Consider the following 26,095-nt stretch of genomic DNA (forward strand, 5'->3'; position numbering starts at 1 on the left):
ATAAATTTTTTTTGAAATAGAAAAATTGATTTAAAGAAACATTGAGGAGACTGTTGTTGAGCACCAGTACTCAAGCGACATTAAAAGTGGCGAAAAACCAGTCAAATAAACCCTTTGAGAGCTGCTGTACAGTCGGCGCGAGTAGCAATCGAGGGAAGGAAGAGTAAAAGTGAGGACGCAGGCGCGCTCTCGCTGCTGTTCAGCATCTCGGGCGGCGGCGTCGGCGGCAGAAATGCGGCAGTGCCGGTGGTGAATGGGCCTCTTCATCCCTCGGACTCAACACCCCCGATCGATTCAGCATCCGCCGGTGAGTACACGGCCCTGTCGGCCTAAACCCGAAATTAGAACCCCGAATGCCGCTGCCCGCCGGGGGTCGGGGCACCGCTTTCCTTCCACCCACCCGCATCACCAGACAATATCGCGGATGCTGCGGATTTCGCGTTTTGCGGATGGCCGGCTCTTTCTGTTCACTCTAGTCGTGTGTATCGATCCGCCGGCAGCCCTGATGATGCGATTCTGATGCTGTTATTGGACCGCACAAGATGTGCGTTTCAGTTTGTAATACTTTGACTAAAAGAAAACTAAAAGAAAAAAAGCATAAGATATTTTCATTTTTGAGTTAAGAATTCAGCAGAGCACTTCAATGTAAATCTGGAATAAAGTTTTGTTGGATTGACCGTCAATTTAATTTTTGATATATGAATCTGGCAAAGAATATATTAGTGAATGATTATTTATATCCCGGGATTATCTATGTTTCCACTGCACAAAGCAATTCTTAAGGATGGAGTTCAAGCATAAATTAACTAAAGTTTTGAATTCAATGGTTACTTTGTCCGTGTATTTATTTTTCAACTCAAATAGCACTTTCTTCGTCCTACTGGTAGTCGTATTATTTTCCGTTAAGAGGAGATTCCCCTTTATGAGGCATACCGATGGGTCTATCCCGTCAAGAATTAACGAAAATTACCAAAATACATATATCTATATATTTTGTTTGATGAAAACCAAAAAATGGAAAGTTGGTTGAAAAAGAATAATTCAAATTTAAAAAACTAAAAAATTTTGGAAATAAATTATGATTAATTAACTTTTTACATTAGTCCCAAACATGAAAACTATAGTCAATCTCTTTTGAGTAGTCCTATTTCTAATTGAGTTAAAGAAGGTTTTGATACTGCAAAAGCCTGGAAAAATCCTTGTTGCCAATACATAAACTCGTCCGTTAGGATTCAGTTGAAGCCTAAATTGTCCTAAATTAGCACTCTATTTTTATTTTTATTTATTTTTTGAAAAGTGGATGCAAAATTAGCATGCTTTTCATAATGGTAATTTAAGGACTGTCTCGCCCTACTTGATAACTGATTTTATTTCGAAATAATGTGTTTCCCCGAAATGTTTTATACACTAGCTGTTTAATAGATCGAAGAATCGAAATCTGCCAAGAAAATGTGGCCAAGCACTTTAAATTTTGGAGAATATTTGAATAATTTTGAATGGTCGCCCTGCATTAATCCACTTTAAACAACTCAGATCCGAGCAATTAAACACAAAAGCAACACCATCATCATCACATTATGACTTGTCGTCTTTAATTTTGAAGAGTACTTGTCTTTGGAGAGCCTTTGAGAAGATGAAGCCCCTCTGGTGTCTGCGTGATAAGAGAATGAAAAAAATTAACGTCATAAGGGGTGTACCCGGCGCATTGTTTCAACCCCCGCCCACCGTCTCACTTTCAAGTTCAGTGACAATCGATTTGATGAACTACAAGTTCACCACTTGTCTCTAAATATACGTGAACAATTTCTTGCGTGCTAGTACAGACGTCAGCGATAATTCTCCCAAACTGCGCAGTTGACGAAATTCTCTCCTCTTGGTTTAGCAAAATTGTTCATTTGAAAAATATTTTTTGCAACGTAGAAAAAACTAATTCATCTAATTTTAGATATTTACAAATAATATGTTTATTGAACATCTATTGTGTACAACTATGGAGAAAATGAATTACGATTTTTTAGGAAGCAGGTTGAGTGAGTGACATGCTTTTTATCAAAATATTCATTAGAAGAAAAATTCGGACATTCCTCGTTGTAAAAAATCCATCGTGTTTTGCTGTTATTGGTAGGAACACTAAATGCAAATTATAAATTATTGGTTACATTTTCAGTGTAAACATTTATTTGCACCATATGAGGAAATAAAAACCAAGGAAAGATAATCTGATTAGCATTACATGATTTTTGCAAACATGTATTATTTTCATTGGTTGTTGCTTACTTAAGATTTGTTGTTGTTTTAATTTATTTCTAAAATACACTTAAGTAACTTAATTTTTTTATTATTGGTTAACATGGTTTGCCGGAACTTATAAATATAAATCAAAATTTATTTAATAGCTTAAAGAATAACTTCTCACTTTGTTCCAAGTTAGAGCGGTAGTTATCTTAAAATGCAATCTTTAAATTGCAACCTCAGATCTACTTCTATATAGAAGTGATTTTGGGGTAAAATATATGTTTTTAAATAGTTCAACGGGCAATAACTTCAATACTTCACATTTATGAATGAATTTAGAAACACTCTACTTGCACAATCTAGCTGTAGGTGTCATGTTTTGAAATAGCTTAAAAATACCGGCACAGTAGTTTGATGATAGTTTTACACTGAATGTTGTAATATCAAGTGCATTTTGTTTTGTTTTCTATTTTAATGTTGCAACACCATTCTGTAATGCTATACCATATTGATATTATACAGTGTGCCCCCCTTGTTCAATTCATCGCAAGGTATAAGTTTATCTGCTGTTTAGAGCCATCATTTCATTTTTCGGTAAATGAACCGCGCCCGTACATAATGGGGAAATATTGTCAAATGCCATTACGCATCATGAGTGTAATGCTGATAAAAGGAAAAATCACGGTCCACACGCGTCAAGGAATTTGTTCGTAAACTGCTGATTTACCGGTTGATAAACGATTGCGTTGAAAGAAAAATGTTTCACGATAGTCGTCGCTGTCGTTGATAAGCGCGAGGAAATGAACGATTGAAGCAGCAGACGCGAAAGACACCTAGACCACACCCAGCTCAGATTCGCGGGTCTCGAATTTTATTGTTGGCCGCGTAACAGCGAAATCTGATACACGTGGTGCGAAAATCGAGAATGAAAAGCGATACTTTGCCACATGTGATTGAGACGATATTAAAAACTCTGTATTGTTCAAGTTTGACACTTAATACTCATTTTCATAATGCTCTAGATACAATTTTAGTAATCATAAAATGCATCAAAAAAGTTCAACTTAAATATTTTTTTTTATAAATTTTCAGACGAAAAAAGTATTGAGCAAAACAAAATTTTAAAAATGGTCGAGATATCATTTGATTTGTTGTTACTCATGAGAATTTATTTTTTGACGAAATTTAATTATTGCATGCGAGTCGTGCAATGATTTTATCACTGCTGAGTTGCTTACGACAAATTTCCTTCTGTATTTTATGCAACTTTGGGGATCCTGAAAAACACCATTATATTTTAGAGGTGTGCAGATTAAAGTATGAAAGTACTTTTTTGTTCATTATGTATGTTCATTTTTTGATACTTCATTTAATGATACTTCTGCTCTAATTTCAAGCTTTGAAAGCTACCAAAACTTATTTACTTTTCAAAAGGCGAAAAAATTTCATACAGAAAAGCTGAATAACGCCGGTGACCATTAATTATAATGAGCAAACGGATCTGCTTTCAAGCATTTTCTTTCTTTCATTCCTCGTTGATGCGCGTTGAATAGAGCTAGTGAGCGTGCGTGTGCAGAAAATCACACGTGAAGGTCACCTTTACGTCTGTCTCGAGACATTTTATCACAGCGACGCGAAATATTTACAAACACGCACTTTGATTGCACTCTCTAGGCTCTTTTTGTTTGCCTTCTTAATCTCCAAAGCTGTAATTTAATATAATCTTTTAACTGCGTTTGCGAGACAAGCAAATCCGTGCTGAAAACCTTGTGTGAAGATGATTCGGCGCTATGTTCTTTTTATTGCTTAGCAAACATTTTAAACCTCTAAATTCACACGCCACCTGACATTTGATAAATAGTCTCGTGTTTTCATCACCCAGCTCTTGCGCATATATGAGTTACAAATGGGTTTTAAAGTGTGAATTTGATCACATCTTTAATATTTTGGAAAGCTATAAAGAACATTTTCTTGTCTGAATCGATAATAAAGAATGCAATCCGCTTCATCTGCTACTCTCCTGTTTCGGCGTATTAAAATATTTGTTTTTTATTTCACTGTTATATATTGCTGCTGATGAAACACTTGAGCATAAAATGTATTTTTTTTAATTTAAATTTCCGTTCTTATTTTACTTGAAGTGTAAGCCAACTTTCGAATTATCGATGCAACTGAATTTAAAGTTAAATATAGGATGAAATATGTTCTCAATAACTTTATGAATAAGACGGAAAATATTGTTTTTTTTAAAGATATATTAAAAAGCTGATTGATTGTGCTCTAGATTTAATCTAAAAAGGAAAACAAAGGTGCTGTTGATGAATTGACGATGCCGGTCAATGTCCGTGAGAAACATTTGCCAGAGTAATGACCAGCGTATCAAAGCATTATTTCCACTTGGCCACTTGGCTTTCTCGCTCGATTACATCTAAGTAAAAAACGCACTCTCCACCGATTTTGTTGCCAAAAGTAAAAGTTCCTTTCCTCTTACGCAACTCGAGCATAACCACAAAACCAAACGCGAATTTTTCACTCTAATGTGCCTATGCGGCAGTAAAAATTATCGTGTGGGCGGGGCGCAAAATTAAGTTTAAAGAATATTTGCCTGGAGAGTGAAATGCAAAGACGATATAGAGGATTGACTTTCTCCTATATTATGAGTTACACTACATTAATCTACCAAAAATTAAGCAAAGTAAGTTTGTATCATTGAATTTGCAAGATTTGTATCTAGAAATAAATATAATTTTATAAAAATGATAGAGCTTAATAGTCATTTTGATATTATTGCTGCTTTTCTGGAGGGTATTCTCATGAGTTCCTGCTAACTCATTTTCAAAATGGTTATAGCTATTGATTCTGTCAACTTTTGAAACGGTTCTTCAGGCCCGTTTAAAGCGACGATTATTATCACTGCGTGATTATTATTGCCCTCGCGAGCGACCGAACGAGTGAGACTTTCTTCAAGCTGTAAGCAGCTATTTCCGTGTTATTGTTGCGCTCTTTTGACTTTTATGAGCTGCAATATTATTTCTCACGCCAATCGCAAATCGGCGATATTTTGCTCTCACACTCTCGCTTTTAATTTGAGCGCCACTGAATCGTGATTACCAAGTTTCCAAGTCCTTGCTTTCCTTATCTGAATTTTAAATTTGTTGATATACCGTTGTCTTGCGGTTGACAAAGAAACAAAGCATCCTAGTCTTTTTGATTCAAACTCTATACTACTCTATTGAAAATGATTCGCAACACGACCTCCACTGTGTGTTATTAGTAAATAAATAATGGCATTCGATAATTAGGGTTTCTTTTACAATGTTCATTTTTCATTGACCTTGCCATAAAAGCGTTTCATTAAAAATCATTGATATTGTCAAATTTCAAATTAAATTAAAATTTTCTTTTGAAGTGCTCCGTTGAGAAAAATTTGTTTCGCATAACTGTCAGATTGAATGCTATGAGCTGTAAATAAACGGTTGAAGCAATTGCACGTAGCAAGCTAGAAGCAGTTGCCCTCATTGTCCACAGCAAATAATTTGGAGAAGGAAGGATGACTTTGGATTAATAATAACAGGTGTAGCTGCGAGTGCTGGAGCGATTCGCCAGCTTTTTGTGCTCCCCTTTCAGATCGACACAATCGCCGCGCGCGTGTACCGTTGCAATCTCATTTTCGAGATGGATGTCTGTGTGGCCGTCTGATCGGATCTGGGGCCAAGCTGAGGAGAAAAAGCTGCAGCAGCCAGCTGAAGGAACTGAAGGCAGGAAAATCGTAATCGGCCGCGCAGAATTACGTTTTTTTTTTTGCCAGCCGCTCAGGCTGAAATGGGAGCACCTCTGAATGCGTCGCGCCACTGACGGACACGTCTCTGTCTCTGCTCCGATGGCTTCTCTCGTGATGCAAGCGAGCACAAACACACGCGAGATCGTTCCTTTGACAGCTTTTCACTGGTGACACCCGAGCAGCTCCAGTGTCATATATGGGATACGAATTTTTGACGTTGATTTGTTGCCTAAATTGATTAACAGCACAGGCTACTAACCCAAGTTTGAATAATGAATTAAAATTTAGTTTCAAAGGACAACCTCTTATAATTTAAATTCTTCAAGGTTTACCCCCCCCCCTATTTTTTGATAACCTCACATTCAGAATTTTGTGTTCTTAAAATATTTAAAATATGAATTTACTTTTAAAACGCCAATATCACTATCTGATTTGTAAGAACTTTTTTTTCATCGTAAATTTCTGCCTTAATGTGAATGTACCCTAAGCGGAAAGAAGATTAGTCTCTATCATTTCCTTGTCTGTGATAAAAAACAAGATTATATCGCAAGCCTCTAAGACAATAGATATAGTGTCAAAAATTTACCCAAATTTATATCATAAAATCAGATGTACACAATGCCCGTGTTTAATAAACTAATATTACATTAAAACGCCAATTTTTAAACTTTAAATTAGTTAATAATTGGAAACCCTAAATTTCAAAAGAGGGTAGGAAGGTCATCTTTCTATTTAGGAAATATGCGTTATAGAATGTTTGATTTTTAAAATTTCACAGTACATGCTGAGGAGCATTGACTGAAAAACTGGGTGCGAAGGATAACGAGAATTTTCTGGTAAAGTCTGTTGTCAGGTCGGTGCCAGAATCAATAGCGTTGCTGGCACTGAGAAAAGGGATAAAAATACGACTGAATACATGTGTAATTTGTGTGCGTTGAAGGGGTTGAGTTACACGCAGCATATTATGTGTGCTGCGTCGCGGTGTTGGAAACAAGTAGAAAAAATGATATGCAACATTGCGGTGTATCTATCATAGCAGTGGCTTGTGATGATGGTGCGTGTGCGTAACAATTTAATCGCATATATACTCCTTTCCCCAACGATGATGTTGTTTTTCATTCGACTCAGCAAGTAAACTATATACTTGTATAGTTACTATTTAATTGCTGCTTCATCTTGATCACTTTTGTTAATTACGGCATTCGCCTTGCTGCTTTCCTTTTTTAATTACAATGGTACCAAGTAAAAAAGGATGAGTAAATAGCTAATTAAAAAAGACGTGACGAATTTTTCGTTTTTTTTCTTTGGGTGAAATATAAAGTTCGTTTCTCAAATTAAAATAGTCGATAGGAATAGACATGAAACTAACTAAAAAGCGAAATCGTGTTATTTAATTGTTATAGATTTCTGATCTTGCTCTAGGAAATGTAAATTATTAATTTTAAAAACTCGGTTATTTTTTTTTAAATTATCAATAAATTTTACAAAGGATACTCTCCCAGACAGTCAGCAAGGAATAAAAAGGCTAGGTTTTATTTAAATCTAAAAAGGGTCGTGAGTATCCACATTCGTTGCGCAAAAAAAATCTTCAAATCGGTTAGTTATTTGGTAGCGATAGCGGGGTAAAACTCTCGCAGCACTTAAAATTGAAAAGTAGTAAAAAATCAACTAAAAATATTTAAATTGCTCTCTTCTGTAAAATATTGTGAATTTCTGCTCCAATCGATATTCACACTGGCAGAGAAGAAGGTATAAATTTAAAATTGTTAATAACGCTAAAAAAAAGTTGCAAGGCATGCCTTTTAAGTATTCCAACTAGAAAAATTAACCAAAGTTCGTCAGGGGGGCCTGGCTGTCCGCAGTAGTTTTATTTCTTGTTATATCTGAAAATTCATTTCTGGTTGAAGTATAAATTCAAAAAGTTAACCCAAGCTACAGATGAGTTTTCCTTCAAGACCTGCATGCACATCATTGAATTTTTTGCCTGCGTTCAATTATTCGACGTCATTGGCGTGCGCGATTATCACAATGAGAGAGAAAGATAATAATTAGTGGTGGGGGCGGTGCGGCGGGCGGAGAGGCTAATTTTCCGCTCCGCCGCGAGCGAGGCGAAACGAAAAGGCTCAGTCAGTGCGGTCTGGCCGAACGAGCGACTTCGAAGCAAGCGAAATGAGTCTTCTCGGTGTCCGCAGGCCTGACATGGACCTGTCCAGGATCCCGCCGTCCACTCACGGGCACGACTTCCACTGCGGCCTCAGCAGGGTGGTGATGGTGCGCAAGACCGAGCAGAGGACCTTCGTCCAGGCAAAGGCGGGCGCGGTGAGTGACCCTTCTTTTCTTTCCGCCGAACTAGTTACTCTATCTGCCTGCCACTCTAATACCATTCACCTCAATGGCTATATCCTGTGCTATTAATTCGTTTAAAACTGTTTTTTTAATGATCGAGTCATGTTTTCTTATAATAATCAAATTTTATTCAATTTCTTCCACTTATTTAAAGTTTTAAATAATTAGACCATCATAACTTTACCAAGAGTAAAAAATATGGTTAAGTTACCATGCTGATCTGCAATAAAATCATTTTAAATCTAATGTGGATAAAATTGCAAAAAATTAAAACCCCCAAAATTTTGTAATTGGTTAATAGCACATTTTTTATTTCAAATAAAATATAAGTTGCTTATATGTATTTTCGTATATTTTGTGAAATTAAAATTTCAGTTCTTTTTTTAAATTTGAAGCACCCTAACTACATACATGTAAACTTAATTAAAAAATTATCTCCTTACTTGGAATGACTTAAATTAATAAAATATTAAAAATCATAGCAGAGGTCTTTATATAAGAATATTTTTTAAATAATAGGATCTTCTTTTGATCAATTTTGAGTATCAAGTTCACTGTAGTACGCGTTTAAATAGTTGTTATCCATCTACTTTATATATCTGATAAGTATATAGGTATAATCGCTTACTACCTTTTTAATAAATCAAGTGTTCGCAAACACAAGTCTTTTTTCGGTAGTTTTTGGACAATTATTATGCTTTGATGACAAATATAAACAATCTAAAAAGCAACAAGCTTAAAAGTTATGTTATTTTGCCTGTCTGCGACGACTATCACTAAGGTCACCAAGAATTATCAACTTAACGCGCCGTAGAAAGTTATTATCGGACGTTAAAACGAGGAATTTGCAGAAATTTGACTGCTTATACGGCACAAATAACATCCGCTAATTGCTTTAAAGTCCTCTGTTTACGGCAACTTTCCTTTGCCGCTGGTCTTTTTACGGCGCATTTAAACAAACCAAAAAGAGTTTCAAAAGAGTTATTTAGAAAAATTCTCGGATACAAATTTTTCTTTGGTGAATTTTTCGCCGGTGATATCAGGAGAGTCTCTGCGTGACATAAGAATGCACTAATCTGTAAAATACCGCTTGATTAGTCACCTGTAATAGTTGATGGTACGTTCGATTGATTAAGAGAAAATATGCAGAGCCATGTTATAATCTCGCGGTAGGAATTCCAAGGCTATGAGGATAAAATTAAGCTTTTTATGTTATTTAGAAGTCAGTTTGTTTTAACAATTGGAACACACAATGATAAATTTTAGAAATTCAGCGCAAAATAAGTAGTGCAATAGTACTGCATAAATGAATAAAAGCTTGAGAACAAGTAACAGGACAGTGTCTACAAACCTTTATTTCCAAAAATTATGAAAAATAACTTTTCTTTGCACCATTGGTTCCCTTCTTGAATATTTTTATTTGATTAAAATACTCCATGATCTATTGGTTAATGGATAGCAGTAGAAAATTAAATATGGGGCAAAAGTAGGCCAATATTTTGCATCCGGTTGCAAGTTTTTGTTGTTTGGAAATTTTAACAAATGCATTCTGCGGTCGCGATATTCAGTTCCCTATCTTGCTGTTCTATTCTCGTGGGACCGACGTTTATATGCACGCTGCTCAAGTGTGCTAGGGCGAGTTGGACTTTTTTTCTCCTCCTTCACACGTCAGATAAATAAGCAACATATAGATCAAGTTGCGTGCGTGCTGCTGGCTGTTTTGTCTGGCTCCAGCAACACTCTCGTAATTAGAGCCGAGAAAGCAGAACAATGAAATTGTACTGAGCAAACCACAATTTTCCAGCTCACTCAACGAAAGTGCCGAAAAACCGGCACAGCAGCTGAGCAAATGTGTCGCTCGTTTTTATCTTTCAATTCGCTAGGCAAATATTTGAAGAAATACAACTCGTTCGCCGAATAACAACGTCTGCTTTATCATATCGTTGCGAGATTAAATTTTTGGTCCTCATGACTCGGCTACCGGCGTTGAGAACAAAAACCACAGAGAGTAGTGAGGTTTCCACCTTTTCAAGAGACTACAATCACTCTGGCCTTGAGCATAAAAATACATACTTCTAAGGCGTAATTTTGCTTCAGAATGGGCAGTTATGACCTATTTCAAAATTTTACGGCAGCCATGCTTGCCTTCTTAAGTAGGCATTACGGAATTTCATCGTTTGCATCATTGTTTTTTTCCGCCTACAGACGCTTCCGTCGTAACAATAGCAGCAAACGAAAGTGAAAATCGAAGAGTCACGTTGAACACAGTTTTTGTACGTTTGTGCGCCACGTTAATTCTCTGTTTTGTTTTCTTCAAAATGAGCAGCGTGAGCATGCATTCTCAGCAGAAACCACACAAAATCAAGGCCTATGTCAATATAACGACTACGTTTTTTCAGCAGCTAAGTCGTCGGTCGATGAGACTCGTTATTCTCGTTAGAGCTCAAAACTACTTTCGATAGCAGCGAAATTGAAGCAGTTCCAAGAACATATGGGAAAAATAATGACTGATGCAACGCTGACAAATTCTATATCCTGAAACTTCTCTAAAAATAAAGATATTTTTTTTATTGCTTTACGCATTTTAAACCAAGTGATCATTGCTAACAATATGATACAATATAGTTATTATAAGATTTGCAAATTTCATAATAAAATAATGATCTAGTAAATGTGGCAATTGTGTTGCAAGCTTAGCAATTACTTGAATCGCGACTTTTCATTCCACAGATGCAGAAACATGATAAGAACGCAAAGAGAAACAATTCCAAAGCACTTCCGACAGAATGTGCACTTGTCGCTAAAACATTTGCGTGTATGCTTCCATGGGAAAATGCAGCTTGTGCAGCAGGGAATCATTTCCCGTGAGTTGCATAAGCTTTTAGTCGTCTGCGTCTGCCTCGCTCTGACTTGTCTGGTTCGCTCTCTGCGGCACGAAGAACTGCGAGAATTAATTAAGGATGTTCACAGCAATTAATCGTTGCAATTAACTCGCCGCCGCTTTCAATTGAATTGTGTCTCCTCAGCTAACAGTGTGCCAAGGACTTGTTCCTTGTTAAAACAAATGTCCTTACTGTTTAATTGGAGGTCAATAAATTTAAGGAAGCATGGTGGTTAACAAGTTAGAAATGAGAGAACATTTTTTAGGTTTCCAAGCTTCGTCAACTCTCTCAAATTTAATTACGCTCTTATATTTAAAAAGCAAAATAAAATCAGAAAAATATATATAAGACAATGTTTTACATTCCGGAAGAATCGTCTGATCGGTGTTAGTAAAATCCAATAAAATTTACGATTAACATAGCCTTAGCAAAAATTAAAACGACATTTGTAATAATTCGTTTGCGACGAGTAAACGTAAATTTTGTGCTTCCATTTAGTGAAAACAGCTCAAGAAAAATATTATCATACCATTTTACGGTGGTGACTTGGTAAAAGCAATTGAAACTCGAGAGCTAAAAAGCAATCTTTAAGCGATAAGATAATTTTAGTGAAATTAGCGTCCCGCGTGAAAAATGAGTGTGAAAGCAATTAGCAAGCTGAAATTGCGGCGTGTTTTTATTTTTGAGTCGCACGGCAGGTGGCCAAAACTTTTCCTCGCACTCATCAATATTTATCGCCGCGTGCAAAAAGATACAACGAGACGGCGCTTAATGTCATAAACATTTAATGTTTTCATTCTCGGCAGCCAATAGCTCAACTCTTGACAGTAGTTTCGCACGCTTGTCCTTTGTGTTTACTTCTCGAATTCGCAATGAGCTTTATAAAGAGTGACTCCTTTGCTTACAAACATTGTTCTTTTATCGACGCAAAGGTTATAGTCAGCAACGCCTTGTGTGGGTCACAGTGTCGTGTCAAAATATAATGCAGATACATAATAGATTGTTTATTTTAAATATAACTTTTTTGCGCACCTTGTATATTAGAATTGTTTTTAACTCTTTGTAACACAAAGTTTCCTTTGTTGATTGTTATTAAATTCCGATTGTTGACTGACTCATGAATCTAAGTGGTTCTAAACATTTCCTATTGAGCTAATTTCTTAATAACATACTCATAAAATGCGTAGTTTTTATAAAAGCATTAATTGACTGTCCTTGATTAATGATTCGTGAGCTTTAATTTCTGAGATTTCCCAAGCTTTATTGAGAAATCCTTTAGATACGGATAAACTTACTCTAATCAGTGTCATATAATATATTTTTAATTCCAATAAGTAACAATTGTACACTGTATATGGAAATAGTATTGTCAAAGTGTGTCGATCGAGATTGACCGTCTGACTTATCGTTGATCTAAGGCACGGGTCATTAATGAGTATAGGAAATTCCACCTGTTGCAGCATGCTGGTCAAATATTCATCATTGTTTACCGCTTCCTTTGAGCTTTGAGTTGTTCAGCCTGTTGCCGCGAATTGTTCCGAAACTTGATAAAAACAAAGCAGCTCGTTTGTGCTCTTTGTGTTCTCGCGCGTGTGCATGTTCCCTTCCTCCTTTATTCATTAATTCAGTGCAGATCCGGCGGCAGCAGGTTTGTTTCGAGTGCGATGACTTGATGTAAGCCGTGCAGATATTACGTAAATCAAAAACAGCAGCTGCAGCTTAGTTCGTCGGTTCTTCTTGAATCACTCCAACGGATTCAGATGCTTGCTTTAAATTAATTTTTTACTTCGATATGGGTCATAAAACAATAATGCAATCGATTTATTTTATTCCCAAATTAACCATTTAAAAAATGTACTTCGAATAAATTTTCGATCTAGAGCAAATAATATAAATTTTATATTATGTTGTTTTAACCATTTTAAATTTCAGTTTTTTTACACATAATAACTTTTATATGAAAATTGTTTCTTCTGGACGATACAAACTAAAAGTGATTCGTGTGTACTTTTGTTCGCGGGGCAAAGTGCCGTTCAAGTAAAATTAGTGCTAATAAATGCCACAAATCAGTGCTAAGTGCTGGGGTTTCGGTCCAATAGCTTGCGCTTCTTTGCTCTGCTCTGCTTATTCGAAGCGTGAAAACGCCAGGTGTGAGATCGTGACACGCTCCTTGCTCTGCTCACTCGATTCCCGCTTTTCTCAGAAACTCAATTTTCAACCAGCAAATTTCATCGCTATCGGTCGGGAGGTGCGAACTGCACCACAACAAACATTCTCTTAGCTCTTGATTAAAGTTAATTTCTTTCTCAGGGTATTCTGATAAACCCAGATAATCTAAAACTGAAACTGATATAGTTGTAAACAGGTGTTTCCTAATCACCATTGGTACTGGCCCTATCATTGTATTATTATTGATCCCTGGTTAGGGAACATGATTAAGTGGCCAATATTTCTTGATGAGAGAATGCTGCTGCAGTCGTTGTTTTCATTTCTGTGCTGCTAACAGAATGAAGATAAAACACGGATAAAAGCAACTTCGTGAGCAGCGAGTGCTCCATTATTTACAGGTGGAGCTTTGCAATGAGCATCGACTGCACGAACAGTAAAGCTATCCTAAATCGCTAAGTTGATTTCACAAGAATTTTTTTGCCCTTTTGCCCCTGAATGAATTATTAAGTTGCACAGTTTTTAATCAACTGCGTCGATCAGCTCAAGCGTATAATTATGTTGTTGATTCCGCAGGCTCCCCAATTGGAGACGGTTACCAGGGAAACCGTGGAGACCTTCAGCGGAGGTCGCCGGGTCACCACATCTGAGAAGAGAGATGTTCAACCTGCGCCGCCTGACGCACTTCTCTTACCCAGGTCAAATGGTTAGTATACATGAGAATATACTAATAATCATAATATAACATTTCCATGTCAGTTTATAATCCCGAATTTTCTAAACTATACTACAATTGTATTTCTTTCCAAATATCTGATATTACTGTTTATTTTCTGTATTTCATCGGCATTCAACATGCTAATTTATTTTTTAAAAGTCGCTATGAAGCCTCCATTTTTTCAATCATTTTGTGTATTTTTTTTTAATATTTTCAATAATTTTTGTTAGTTTGTTGATAATGCTTCACCCAGTTACAGCCAAAATCTCTTAACAAAAGTATGATTTATCATACGTAAAAGCAAAAAGTAACACTATTCCTTAAAAAATTCGGAAATAATAATTGCTTAACCTTTGGCCCCTTCTTTAATTTAAATTTTAAGCATAAAAATTCACTCGGTTGATTTAACCAGTTAGTTCCCATGTCATCAGTGAACATTTTGGTCCCAAGAGAAAACATTTTTCTGTGTCTAGCTTTTTGTTGTAATATTTCACTTCCATTGTGAATAATTTGTTTCTTGACTCAATTCTAACATCGATATTTAATTACTAGTTCTGCAGAATAATCGCGTCCGTTTTCAGGGCCGAGCAAGAGCATCAGTCCGCGCTCATCGGTGAGTCCACAGGAGCCACGCTCACCGGGCAACACTTTGGAACGGACGCCGACCATTCCGCGCGCCGTGAGTCCTTTCTTCCCTTTTCATTTATTCATTTAGCGGCTTTTATTAGCGATCGGTCGCCAGTTGCCACTCGGTCCGTTTCTTTAGTTAGTTTGCTTGCTCACTGCAGATGTGTCATTAGCGAGGCTTTGTCAAGAGCTGCGCTCTGCACAAAATAAAAAGTCCACGCGGATGGACACTGACGCCGCGGATCACGTGCAAGAGGTGCAACCTGAATAAAGACACAGAATTAGCCTAGCATGCAGTACTGCAGATAAAACTTATTGTTCTTTTAGTTTTCGAGTCACGTGTCGTGATTTTCACTATTCTTCTTCCGTTGAAATTGATCAAATCTGGTTATCTATTCCTCGTTTCGTTGGTGTCCTTATTCAGAGCGAAGAAATAATTTACATACCGAATGGAAATTTGCGTTAATAAAATGCGGCCTACTTTTAATTAATGGTTTTATGGTCTAGTTTATTCACAAAACCATTTTGACTGCTCAAGCGTAAATAAAAATCTATATTTAAAATATATACGATCCACTAAAACTGCACACACAATCAAATTTGTAACAAATTTCATACTGCGGTTTTTTAGAATGAAAGGCAAACAAAGGTTGTTTGAAAACGCGTTAAACTAAGAGTAAAATATGTTCACATTATTTTATGATTTTCCTCATTGCTACAGTTACTTTTATCATGCAACTTTCCCCCCAGAAATCGGACTATCGCATCAAAAGCCGGAAAGACTCAATGAACGACGGTCTGGACGAAGACTTTGCCCTTGAATGCCTGAGAGCGCACAATGAGTATCGGGCAAAACACGCTGCACCACCCTTGCGACTCAACAAAAAGGTAAAACTTTTAGACTAAACGCCTGCAAACACATCAAAGTAATTAATTTATAGGAATAGTTTTTATTGTGAAATGTTCTTAAAAATGACGTGATAATTTAATCAGACATTTTACTGGTCACAGTAGTGATTGTCAGGTTTCATATTTTATTTTCAATTGCTATTTATAATATTGAATCCGATTTGAGGTTCACATGACGACTTACTTTGCTTCGTTATACTACATTATCATTGACTGACCTCTACCAGCCTCTACTGTATTCCTTATTACAATTTATAAGAGCAACTAAAATCGCAAGATAAAAATAAAAATCGATCGTGTATTGCATGTAAAGAATTGTTGCTGAAAACACCCATTAAGTGTTTTATTGATTGGGTTTGATGCACAGCACGCAGCCTTGGCCCTGACAGCACCGTCATCTGACCTTGACTTTGCTGATAATCACGTAATCGATTGGCACACACATTTTCAGCAAAATGCTATTCGACCCATGGCAAACACAAAAGCTTGAGTAATAGACCTATATTTGCTGCTACGCAGCAATAAACCATTCAAATGACTACGCGTGTGTGCATATCAGGTGTAAACGATAAGTTTTATTTTCATTGGCTCATTTAGTCGGTCCCATTTACTCTCTATTCCCGCAATGAAAGGTCAACAACAGCACTTATCTTTCATTAAAAAATTTGCTCTGGACATAATAGAAGATGATAAATGTCATTAATATGAAACTCGTAAATTATTCTAGCATAATATCTCCTTAAGACGCTTAAAACGTACGCTGATGGTGTTTAATATAATAAATCCTTACATAAAATTTAGTCACCTGCAAATAGAGATATATGCAGATTTTACTTTCCATCACGTTCATCTGTATCAGCTGCAGCAACGAGCAGAGTTGTTTAGCAAAATTTGTGTCGCCGGTTGAAGGCTGGATGTTGACCCATAATCTATCGCGGCAACTTCCGGTTTGGCGCACAGGATACGTTTGCTCTCGTTGTGACGATGCACCCATCGCGCTTCGCACAGCCTAGGCAAATTGATGCTAGGAAATGCAAATTTAAAAATTGTTTAGTCTAGAAAAATCCATTTGGTTGAACGCCCATTGCTTGTGATTTAAAAAGCGTATCTTAATCACCCGAGGAGAATATAGCAAAACACAGCAGAGACCTTATCAATTTTTATTGTGCTATATCAAAGTCATAAAAATTGTGATTGAAGACTGTTTTTAAAATTGCCTTAAGTCGTTCCTAGAAGCATTGCAATTTGAAGTTACCAATGGATATTTCACGAAAGGAAGTTCTTATTTATCAATAAAACATAGAAAAAAATTAACAAGCTTTAATGGTTATTTTTTCAACGGTTAATTTAAATATGCGCTTTTCACAGTTGTGTAAGCATAGCGCTGACTGGGCACGACGACTGGCCAGCAGAGGCCACTTAGAGCACCGGCAGAACTCGGACTATGGCGAGAACATTTTTTGCAGCTGGTCATCCAGTCCGAACCACACAGTCACCGGTAGGGAACCCGTCGACAACTGGTACATGGAAATCAAAGAGCATCCTTTCGGAAAAGAACCCAAGAACCTTAAATCAGGTAAAAAATGAAGTTGCTGCCATTCTAAAATATTGCAGTAGTAGCATTATTCATAATTTTGTCATTTTTTTATAAATACAAGCTGAATTTTTAATTTATTGCCAAAAAATAATACAAACATCTATATCTATGAATAGCAGAATAAAAAGAAATCATTCCTATGAATTTTATCCCATGTGTAGTCAAAAGAAAATTGTTGTAAATTCTTATATGTTGGTTCCTCAGGACACTTCAGTCAAGTTGTTTGGCGCGATAGTCGTGAGCTCGGCGTGGCAGTGGCGCACAGCAGGAACGGCCAAATCTTCGTCGTGTGCAATTATTTGCCACCAGGAAACTTCATCGGCAGCTTTACCGAGAACGTACCTCCGCTTGGGTAAGGAGATAAAAATCGCGTCCTTGATTTTGCGCTCTCAAGCTGCCTTAAAGGCAGCTGTTATGCAAACTGCCACGCACTTATGCACAACTGGTTGCATACAAACAAGTTCCAGTCATGTAGGTTTTTTTGTAAAATAAAAAATCGCTTTTGCAGGGGTTTCCCAAAGGACAGACTGATATCTCCCGGATCGGAAAGTGACGCGAGCAGTATCGACCTGGAGGAATTTGTGAAAGAGGGTCTTAAGGTTCACAACGACTACAGGAAAAAACACGGAGTGCCTGAACTTGGCATCAGTGATGATGTACGCAACACAATAATGATTGAATTGTGACGGGACGGGAAAACCTGTTTTTTCTTTTCAAGAATAATTTAATTTAAATTTTATACGAATATTGAAAAATTAAGTCTTCAAGGAACAAAACAATTATTCCTTATCGTAACAGTTTGTTTAATTGATTCATGCTTCATTTCATAACCACTCAGGGACATCGATTCTAGTAAATTTAGTGGTTGAAGCGTTAAACATCAATGAGCCACATTCCGTCAAAGCAACAAATTTCTGTCCGGGGGTCGATGGATTTTGATGAATTTTTTTTTTTTTTGCGGTAATTTGGCCCTAATTGTACTACAATACAATTGAGAAAACTCCGACTTTCCAATTTTTGCGGGTTTTGCGGGCGTTAAAGGGTCAAAATTTGGGAATTTTGAGTACTTAACAACTTTGCTCAGGGTGGTCCTAGAACAAAAATTAAAAAACCCGTAAACTCGTCTTACAAAGGCAAACAACTTTTACATTGACCTCAAAGTGGTAGGTCAAAGGTCAATGTCATAAAAATTGATTTTTTGATTTTAAACTCAAATTTGAAAATGAATATATCGAAATTTTTTATTTTTTTCATGCCCATTTTGTAGAGCATAAAAAATTAAGCTAAAAACGTTAAAATTTGGAATGGCGTTTTGCCTCATTTTTTTAATAAAAAATGAAACAGTTTTTGATGGTCCTATTTACAAAAAATAAGTTCCGTTTGACTCGTCTTTGCGTGAACTAAGTAACTGAATTGGTTTGAAGAAGACAATTCGTCAACGTCGTGCTAAGGTGTTGAAACGGACGAAAAAATGCTAAATTTCATGTTCTTGAGGGGGTTAAAAGGGGGTAGGGGGTTGGTGGGTCTCATACCCCTTTAGTGCACTTAGGGACGTCGAGAGGAGTCTAACGGTACGCGGTTTTTCAAAATCAGATGATTAGAAGTCGAGATTTGGTCGATCATCCAGAATTTTATTGCATCGCGTTTAGAATAAAAATCTTTGTGCACCCGAATCTCGGGTTTTGGTGGTCCTATTATCAAAAATTAAGTACCGTTTGACTCGATTTGAAGTGAACTAAGTAACTGAATTGGTTTGAAGAAGACAATTACTCGTGAACGTCGTGCAATGGTGTTGAAACAGACGAAAAATTCTAAATTTCACGTTATTGAGGGGGTTAAAAGGGGGTTGGGGGTTGGTGGGTCTTATACCCCTTTAGTGCACTTAGGGACGTCGAGAGGAGTCTAACGGTATGCGGTTTTTTAAATTCGGATGACTAGAAGTCGAGATTTGGTCGGTCATCGTTTTTTACCAGCTTCGAAAAACAAGGTTTTTCAAAATTTTCATTTTTTATTAAAAAAATGAGGCAAAACGCCATTCCAAATTTTAACGTTTTTAGCTTAATTTTTTATGCTCTACAAAATGGGCATGAAAAAAATAAAAAATTTCGATATATTCATTTTCAAATTTGAGTTTAAAATCAAAAAATCAATTTTTATGACATTGACCTTTGACCTACCACTTTGAGGTCAATGTAAAAGTTGTTTGCCTTTGTAAGACGAGTTTACGGGTTTTTTAATTTTTGTTCTAGGACCACCCTGAGCAAAGTTGTTAAGTACTCAAAATTCCCAGATTTTGACCCTTTAACGCCCGCAAAACCCGCAAAAATTGGAAAGTCGGAGTTTTCTCAATTGTATTGTAGTATAATTAGGGCCAAATTACCGCAAAAAAAATTCATCAAAATCCATCGACCCCCGGACAGAAATTTGTTGCTTTGACGGAATGTGGCTCCAATATAGGTTTACATACATTTTTCGTGAAACTTGATAATTTTTCAGTTATGTGCTTACGCGACTGAATGGGCGAAGACTTTGGCGAAAGAGGATCGCTTCGTGCACCGGCCAGATGCCAAGTATGGCGAGAACATTTTCTCCGTGTGGTCATCCGACTCGACTGCCTCAGCAAAGGAGGCTTGTGACTACTGGTATAAAGAGATCCGCAATCACACATTTGGAATGGAGCCCAAGATTCTCATGACTGGTAACACAACGATCAATATTTGTTTCTGAACTGTCACAGTCATATTTTAAAAATAAAAGATACGAACTAAAAATACGTTTAATCTGTTTTGAGCCTGGACTTAAATGGTATGATGTTCCAGGCCACTTTTCGCAAATGATCTGGAAGGCAAGCCGAGAACTGGGCCTGGGACTAGCGCGTGGCAAGAACGGGCGCATCTTCATCGTGGCCAACTACCACCCACGAGGCAACGTGATGGGCCAGTTCGTAGCCAACGTGCCTAGACCCGTCTGAACTTCGCTGCGGCGCGGAGCCCATATGTCCCCAATGGCATTTCGTCGCCGCGCCGACCTCCCGCGAGTCATTTTCCTCCAATAGCCACTTTGATGCAAAACGAGACTTCCCATTATACGATAGAGGGTTGTGATTTTCTGCGCAAAATGCGACTTGAATTTCGGAACTTTCCAGAGTTTAATCAAAAGAATGCTGAATTGCAGAGTTAAAATTGCAGTATCGCTTGAAAATTATTTTCACAGGACGAAATTTCTCCAATCGAAACATTATTATATATCGTCCAAAATTTCGCAACCCTTCGTCACTTGCTATGTAAAAATGCAGCAAATTTCTTAGGTGCGCTTATAGCCGCCTAGAAGCATGTTAGCTGCCTACTTTGTACAAGACAAACTTAATATTCAAATCATTTGGTCGAATTTCAAGCTCATCTTTTGCTGTGCTTCCTTTTTCTATTATAGTATTATCACCTAACTTCTCTCGATTCAACAAATATGTCAATTATTTAGTTTATTTTAGTTTGTATTTCTCTGAAATCGTAAAAACGATTTAGTTTTATTAAGGCATTTTATAGGAATTAACAGCACTTATATTTATTTCCTATTATGTGATATATATTGTATCTCCGAAAAAGACATTTACTGGCGATATATACATCTAAAATTAAAACCAAGTTAATCAGCACGCATACATTCCAGCTCCACTTTTGCACACACGGAACCAAAGATATGAACCGATTACGGAGCAGCTTCCAATGTTAATCAATATATTCCATAGTTCTTTGTCCACTACCATTGGTGCTGAAGATAATTTGTACCAATCTGTGATAAACCGAATTTGAGACCTTCAAATAAAAGGCTCCGGAACTTGATTTTGGCTTTACTTGATGGTTTATTGACGAATCGATCATGTTATAATTAACAACAAACAATAAATCAGGCGTGTTTTGCCACACAAGTGATGATTGGTAGTTTTTTTCAGTTCGATAGCCACTGTACAGAGATGACATCACACTTATTAGTTAATTTATCTGCATCAGGGGCGAGGAACTCGATGACACGGTTCTTTTAGGATATTTTTCTTACACTTGCTTGCGGAGATGAACGATAATACAAATTATTTCTGGAAAAAACCACCTCCATTTTTTTGGCAACTTGTGTTGTTTTCCCTAAGTGAGCACAAAGTTGGAACAGCATGAAAATCTACAATTCCATCGTGGCATTTCACCTACACCTCTAAATTTGTCAAACGCATCGCAAAATGTGGATGTGAACATTCAAACGGGAACAAAAGTAGCCAACGAAACGATTTCTTAATATTATTTTACGAAGTTATTTGCATATCACACTTATATTTGACTAGAGATGGGGAAATGAGGGCAATTTTTCTTTCCTACACACTACATTTCCGAAGGGTGACTGATTCTCTTTATTTTAGAGTAACTCAAAGTCTTCCATATAAAAATGCAATAGACTTGTGCCCAGAAGTTTTAACTAACTAAATTTCTACTCGCGATCAAAACAGAGTTAAATTCAGAGTCGCCCTAAGTACCTAAAATCCTCTCTCTTAATCGATTTGTGGCTTAATATAGAGTGTGTTGAAGGAATGGTCCATATACTGTTTTCGTAATTTATACTTTCTTGCATATCAAGTCTAAAGTAACAAATCTCACTTTTCGTTAAAATCTTCCACGCTACATTTGAACAGCATATTTTATCAATTTATCAATGAACCTTATCCGATTAATTACAATTAGTCAGTGCCTACGAATGTACATTCAGATATAGTTATTTACACTCTTTTTCATTGTATTGTTTTCAAAGTATTATTCGCGCACACACACACTCAGCGGTTGCAGTTGTAATCATTATTATCAATATGTGTACAGTAATCGATCGTTGATAAAATATTAAAATATACCCTGCTGCTAGCCAATCATAAAAATACTACCAATTATGGCTCGAGTCTTAATTGCTCTTTCTTGTGTATAATATCAATATTTTCGCCAAAGTGTAGAGATCTCTATTTGTCATTTATTTACAAAATCTCTTGATATTTTTATTGAGTTTGAAAGAAGCTGTGAGAAAGTAACCGCGGCGGCACCGTGAAACGTCTTGTCATTCATATTTTCAATCCTGGAAGCACCATTTTTGAGGGTCTTGAAAGCTGGACAGACAGTTTTGGTTCTATTTATTGGGTTGGTAGCCCATGTTCTTGCGCTTGAGGAACATGTGAATCTCCTTGAATGATGGCCGCATGTCCTCTTCTCGGCGCCAACACTCGCACATCAAGTCGTATACTTCCTTTGGGCAAATTGGTGGCTTGCACAAAAACACCTAAAATTAAATTGGAGCAACGTTACTATTTCATATAGTATCAAAAATGAAGACAAAGTAAAATAGAAAAAATAAGCACCTCTTGCGTCATGGGACGACTGACGTCATAGTTCTCAACATAATAGTTTGCCTCAAGCGATTAAGTTTGTGGACTTTCTCCACAAAAATGATAAAAGGTTGACATTTAGTATCAATTGTGAAAGAGCTAGGGAGGAACATTATTTGATGTTGTTCAACTGTTGGCTGCTTACCAGCTCGAGAATGTGTCGTTATAATTTTTCTCTTCAATATTTATTTAACTCGTACCCTTCAGGCAGCTAATTTTCAAATTTATTGAATAGGCGTTCCTCAAGCAATTTTGAATAGCTTATGAGGATTTTCAAAGGAAACAAGTTAAGCAAGAGGAAAAACTGGACTCGAAAATTAGATTGTAGAACAGCAAAAATCAAGCTGAAACCTTGTCTATGAATGCGCTTTTGCGCGGTTGAAGAAACGCTTTACAGAAAAATTGTAAGCAATCCCATTTTAATCTTTTCTTAATAATTCTCAACAATGTAAAATGTTATTTTTGTTGGCATTTAAAGTTCTACTACATAAACCAATAATAAATTTCTAAAGTTAATACATACTTACTTATTATAAAGAAATTGAGCAGTTGCTGATACCGACGGGATTGATGATTTTAATTTATAAGAAAATGAAATAAAATTGATTGTCTTTGAGACGCAAGTTGACTCATTATTCTATTTCAAGTTTAACGCTTTTCATTGTCTCAAAAAAATATGAGCATACAACTTCAAACTTTAAAACCCTTTTTTGTGCAAGCGTTTTTCTTTTACCTCAAGTTCTCCTCCATAGTACATCCTCTCGGCATTCTGAATCACCATCTCATTGGACATGGTGCAGAAGGGTCTATCCCTGGCCAGGGTGAGGATTTCCCACAGGGTGACCGCGAACGACCATGAACTGCTCTTGCACGTGTACCGGTCCTGCGAACAACGAGAGGAGAGTTACACTCGCGGGACTGGGCAGCCGCGTGTGCGGGGGAATTTAATTACGAGCAGGATGCTCTCCCATGGGAGCCAGCGAATGGGCCGAGGAGGCCGGCCGCCGATCTCGCTGTAGTCCTCCTTGTAGATCGGGTTACACATGGAGAAGTCGCCCACCTTCACCGCGTAGCCTCGACCAACGAAGCAGTTCCTGCCAGACCGACCGTAATTGAAAGATTAGTTGGAGAGAAACGAGAGCATCTGCCGACAATGGTTTCTGCACTGTCATTTGCCACTTCGAAACAGTCTGGTTTAAAACGCATGAAAATGCCTTCAAATTATTTTAAATTATCACTTATATGACTCGGAAAAAAGGTTAAAAACCAATGTTTAGAGTACACTGATAAAAATCAAGTAATTTTCAGATCGTTTTAAAAAGAGCAGTTTCTAAATTCATAATTAAAGAAAGATCCTTCTCATCAATTCTCGAGGACCGAATTTTAGGAAAATGAATGTGGATTTTTCAAATATCTCACCTGCCAATTTATTTAAAAAGACAGAGCACTGTCTTTTTACTTTTCAATGAAGCTCAGATTGATATTAAACATTAAACGTTATAAGTATTCTTGTTATGACTTACTCACGCCATCAAAAATATGTTTTGTATAAAAATTAATTTTAAATAATTCAAATTATTGGAATTATACTACTATGGATAAAGTTTTACGCGAGTGAGTAGACTTTGAGAATGTTTTTCCGATAATTTTTTCTAAAGGAAACTTGCGAACGTGTTTGGAAAATAAATCTTGTTACAGAGCTAAATTTTGAATAATTGTGTGAACAGGGAAACTTGGCTTGAATAACTCATTTGGACGCACCTCGCTGCTAAATCCTTATGCACTACGTTTCTCTGCTCCATGTATCTCATTCCGGAAGCAATCTGCGTCGCCATGAACATGAGGCACCCGAAGCTGAAACGACAATAAGTTTAATTAAAACTGCTGGAACGTGATTTCTGTTTCGAGCCAGAGAAAGAGAAAGAGAGAGAGAGAGAGAGAGAGAGAGAGAGAGGGGGGGATGAGCGAGCGAGTTATGCAACGCTGCGTACTTGCTCGCTGGTCCAGTTGCATAGAGCGAAACTTTGCACGCCTGAGTTTATATATAAAGCAGAAATCGCCAGTCACCTTAGGGTCTGCAGACTGTTGGGTCTGAGAGTGGTGGTGTTGCCGGGACAGGGCGAGACCGGTGGCTGCGATGGCCCGATCCGGAATTGCAGGAAGTGTGCCAGGTCACCGAGCTCAGGGTACTCGAAGACGGTCCAGTGCGGCTGCTCCGAGGTGACCACGCCCAGCATTCGAACAACGTTGCAGTCCTGCAGTGACGAGAGGAAGCGTATCTCGCGCAGGGTCGTCTCACTAGTCGCACCTTCATCATCGTTGTTCACGCGCACGGCTACCAGGGGGCTGTTTGTGCCTACCTCCTCAGGGCTATCCAGGTCACATAGAAGAACCTAAGAGACGGGAGGCAACCGTCCTTTTAAGTTGATTCACAATTTCACGATCTTCATGACTTGGTTTTTGCAAATTCTTGCCATTTTTATTGCATTCACTTGATGCCTAGTATTTTCAACATTAACAATTTAAAAACAATAAAGTAAAATTTCAATTTATTGTAGTTTTAGTGGAAGATATTTTTGGTTGTTTTAAAAAGCTTCAATCTTAAATCACATTCCATGCTTTCGATGTCCTGATATCATTTCTTTCTAAGATGATTTCACTTTTTGGTGCAAAAATTTAAAAATTTAGCCCACGCACTATTGCTTTTCTGAAGGTATATAGGCGATTTTCTCTTTCTTCTTTTCTCGTGGAATTCATTTTACATTTTTAATAAATTCACTGTGTAAACAACTCACCTCTCCAGCGTGGCAAATACCGAATTTCTGCACTATTTGAATCATGCATCGGGGGATGTCGTTGACCTCAGCCTCCCTGCACTTGTAGGGGTGGCCCATGCTGGGGGCGATGTTCCACGACACAACCGGCGGCGGCACCTGCAACACGCGCCAAGCCTCGATTAGCCGCGCGCTAATTCGAGTCGGCCAAAGTGCCTTTCGGCGTTCGCGCTGCGCTGATCCCTTTGCGATTTCAGAGTGTGTGTGTGTGTGTGTGCCGCACCGCCGCTTCAATTAAAAATATCAGCACCTCTCGCCAAAGCGTTTGCATGTACCACGCGCCTATGTGAGCACCGAATTAACAATTTCAGCGCACGCGCCTGTCAAAAGGAGATGATGAAGTGCGTCGCTCGACAGATCAGAACCGATATCACACAAGGGGCAGCCCTGGATGTACAAGTACAAATTATAAATTCAGTCCATTGTTGATTAAGCGATTCATTTTTGTTTTGTAAGTTAAATTTGTAACATATATTTAGCCAATTTTTCGTTTTATGACACAAACTTTTTAATTTTGCATTTGAATTTGATAGCATACACATATGATCCAAAAAAAATTTGGCAAGATTGTTTCATTTAGTATTTTATTA

At 37.3% G+C, this 26,095-nt stretch overlaps 2 protein-coding genes across 6 annotated transcripts in view; one reads left to right on the forward strand and one right to left on the reverse strand.

Annotated features, from left to right (window-relative positions):
• The first annotated feature begins 179 nt into the window (after window positions 1-179).
• Window positions 180-21,190, forward strand: LOC135935478 (uncharacterized). 3 transcript variants are annotated; one of them, XM_065477962.1, is made up of 10 exons: window positions 180-307; window positions 8,209-8,335; window positions 13,987-14,116; window positions 14,710-14,807; window positions 15,506-15,643; window positions 17,033-17,240; window positions 17,466-17,613; window positions 17,770-17,917; window positions 19,758-19,959; window positions 20,081-21,190. In XM_065477962.1, the coding sequence occupies exons 2-10, from the start codon at window positions 8,216-8,218 to the stop codon at window positions 20,230-20,232; spliced, it is 1,344 nt and encodes a 447-aa protein (XP_065334034.1). In that variant the 5' UTR covers window positions 180-307; window positions 8,209-8,215; the 3' UTR covers window positions 20,233-21,190. The 3 variants fall into 3 exon arrangements, with proteins under 3 accessions (XP_065334034.1, XP_065334118.1, XP_065333950.1); XM_065478046.1 differs by lacking the exon at window positions 8,209-8,335 and having other exon boundaries at window positions 214-307; XM_065477878.1 differs by lacking the exon at window positions 180-307 and having other exon boundaries at window positions 8,133-8,335.
• LOC135935308 (discoidin domain-containing receptor 2-like) overlaps window positions 21,097-26,095 on the reverse strand; it is a 114,357-nt gene continuing 109,358 nt past the window's right edge. For all 3 annotated transcript variants that reach the window (XM_065477660.1, XM_065477584.1, XM_065477742.1), the window contains 6 exons: window positions 25,467-25,604; window positions 24,739-25,064; window positions 24,433-24,525; window positions 23,624-23,765; window positions 23,405-23,554; window positions 21,097-22,565 (listed from right to left, as the gene is read on the reverse strand). In XM_065477660.1, coding sequence (XP_065333732.1) covers window positions 22,416-22,565; window positions 23,405-23,554; window positions 23,624-23,765; window positions 24,433-24,525; window positions 24,739-25,064; window positions 25,467-25,604 — 999 coding nt within the window. In that variant the 3' untranslated portion in view covers window positions 21,097-22,415. The remainder of the gene's footprint in view (window positions 22,566-23,404; window positions 23,555-23,623; window positions 23,766-24,432; window positions 24,526-24,738; window positions 25,065-25,466; window positions 25,605-26,095) is intronic.

Source organism: Cloeon dipterum, chromosome 1, assembly GCF_949628265.1.
Source record: "Cloeon dipterum chromosome 1, ieCloDipt1.1, whole genome shotgun sequence".
Taxonomy (NCBI): Eukaryota; Metazoa; Arthropoda; class Insecta; order Ephemeroptera; family Baetidae; genus Cloeon; species Cloeon dipterum.

What these genes read in the sequence shown, in the direction of transcription:
- LOC135935478 (XM_065477878.1), top strand. Translation starts at nt 8,186, where the DNA reads ATGAGTCTTCTCGGTGTCCGCAGGCCTGACATGGACCTGTCCAGGATC. An exon ending in GAGAACGTACCTCCGCTTGG is followed by an intron (nt 17,614 to 17,769) that starts GTAAGGAGATAA and finishes TCGCTTTTGCAG; the next exon opens with GGGTTTCCCAAAGGACAGAC. An exon ending in GCCCAAGATTCTCATGACTG is followed by an intron (nt 19,960 to 20,080) that starts GTAACACAACGA and finishes ATGATGTTCCAG; the next exon opens with GCCACTTTTCGCAAATGATC.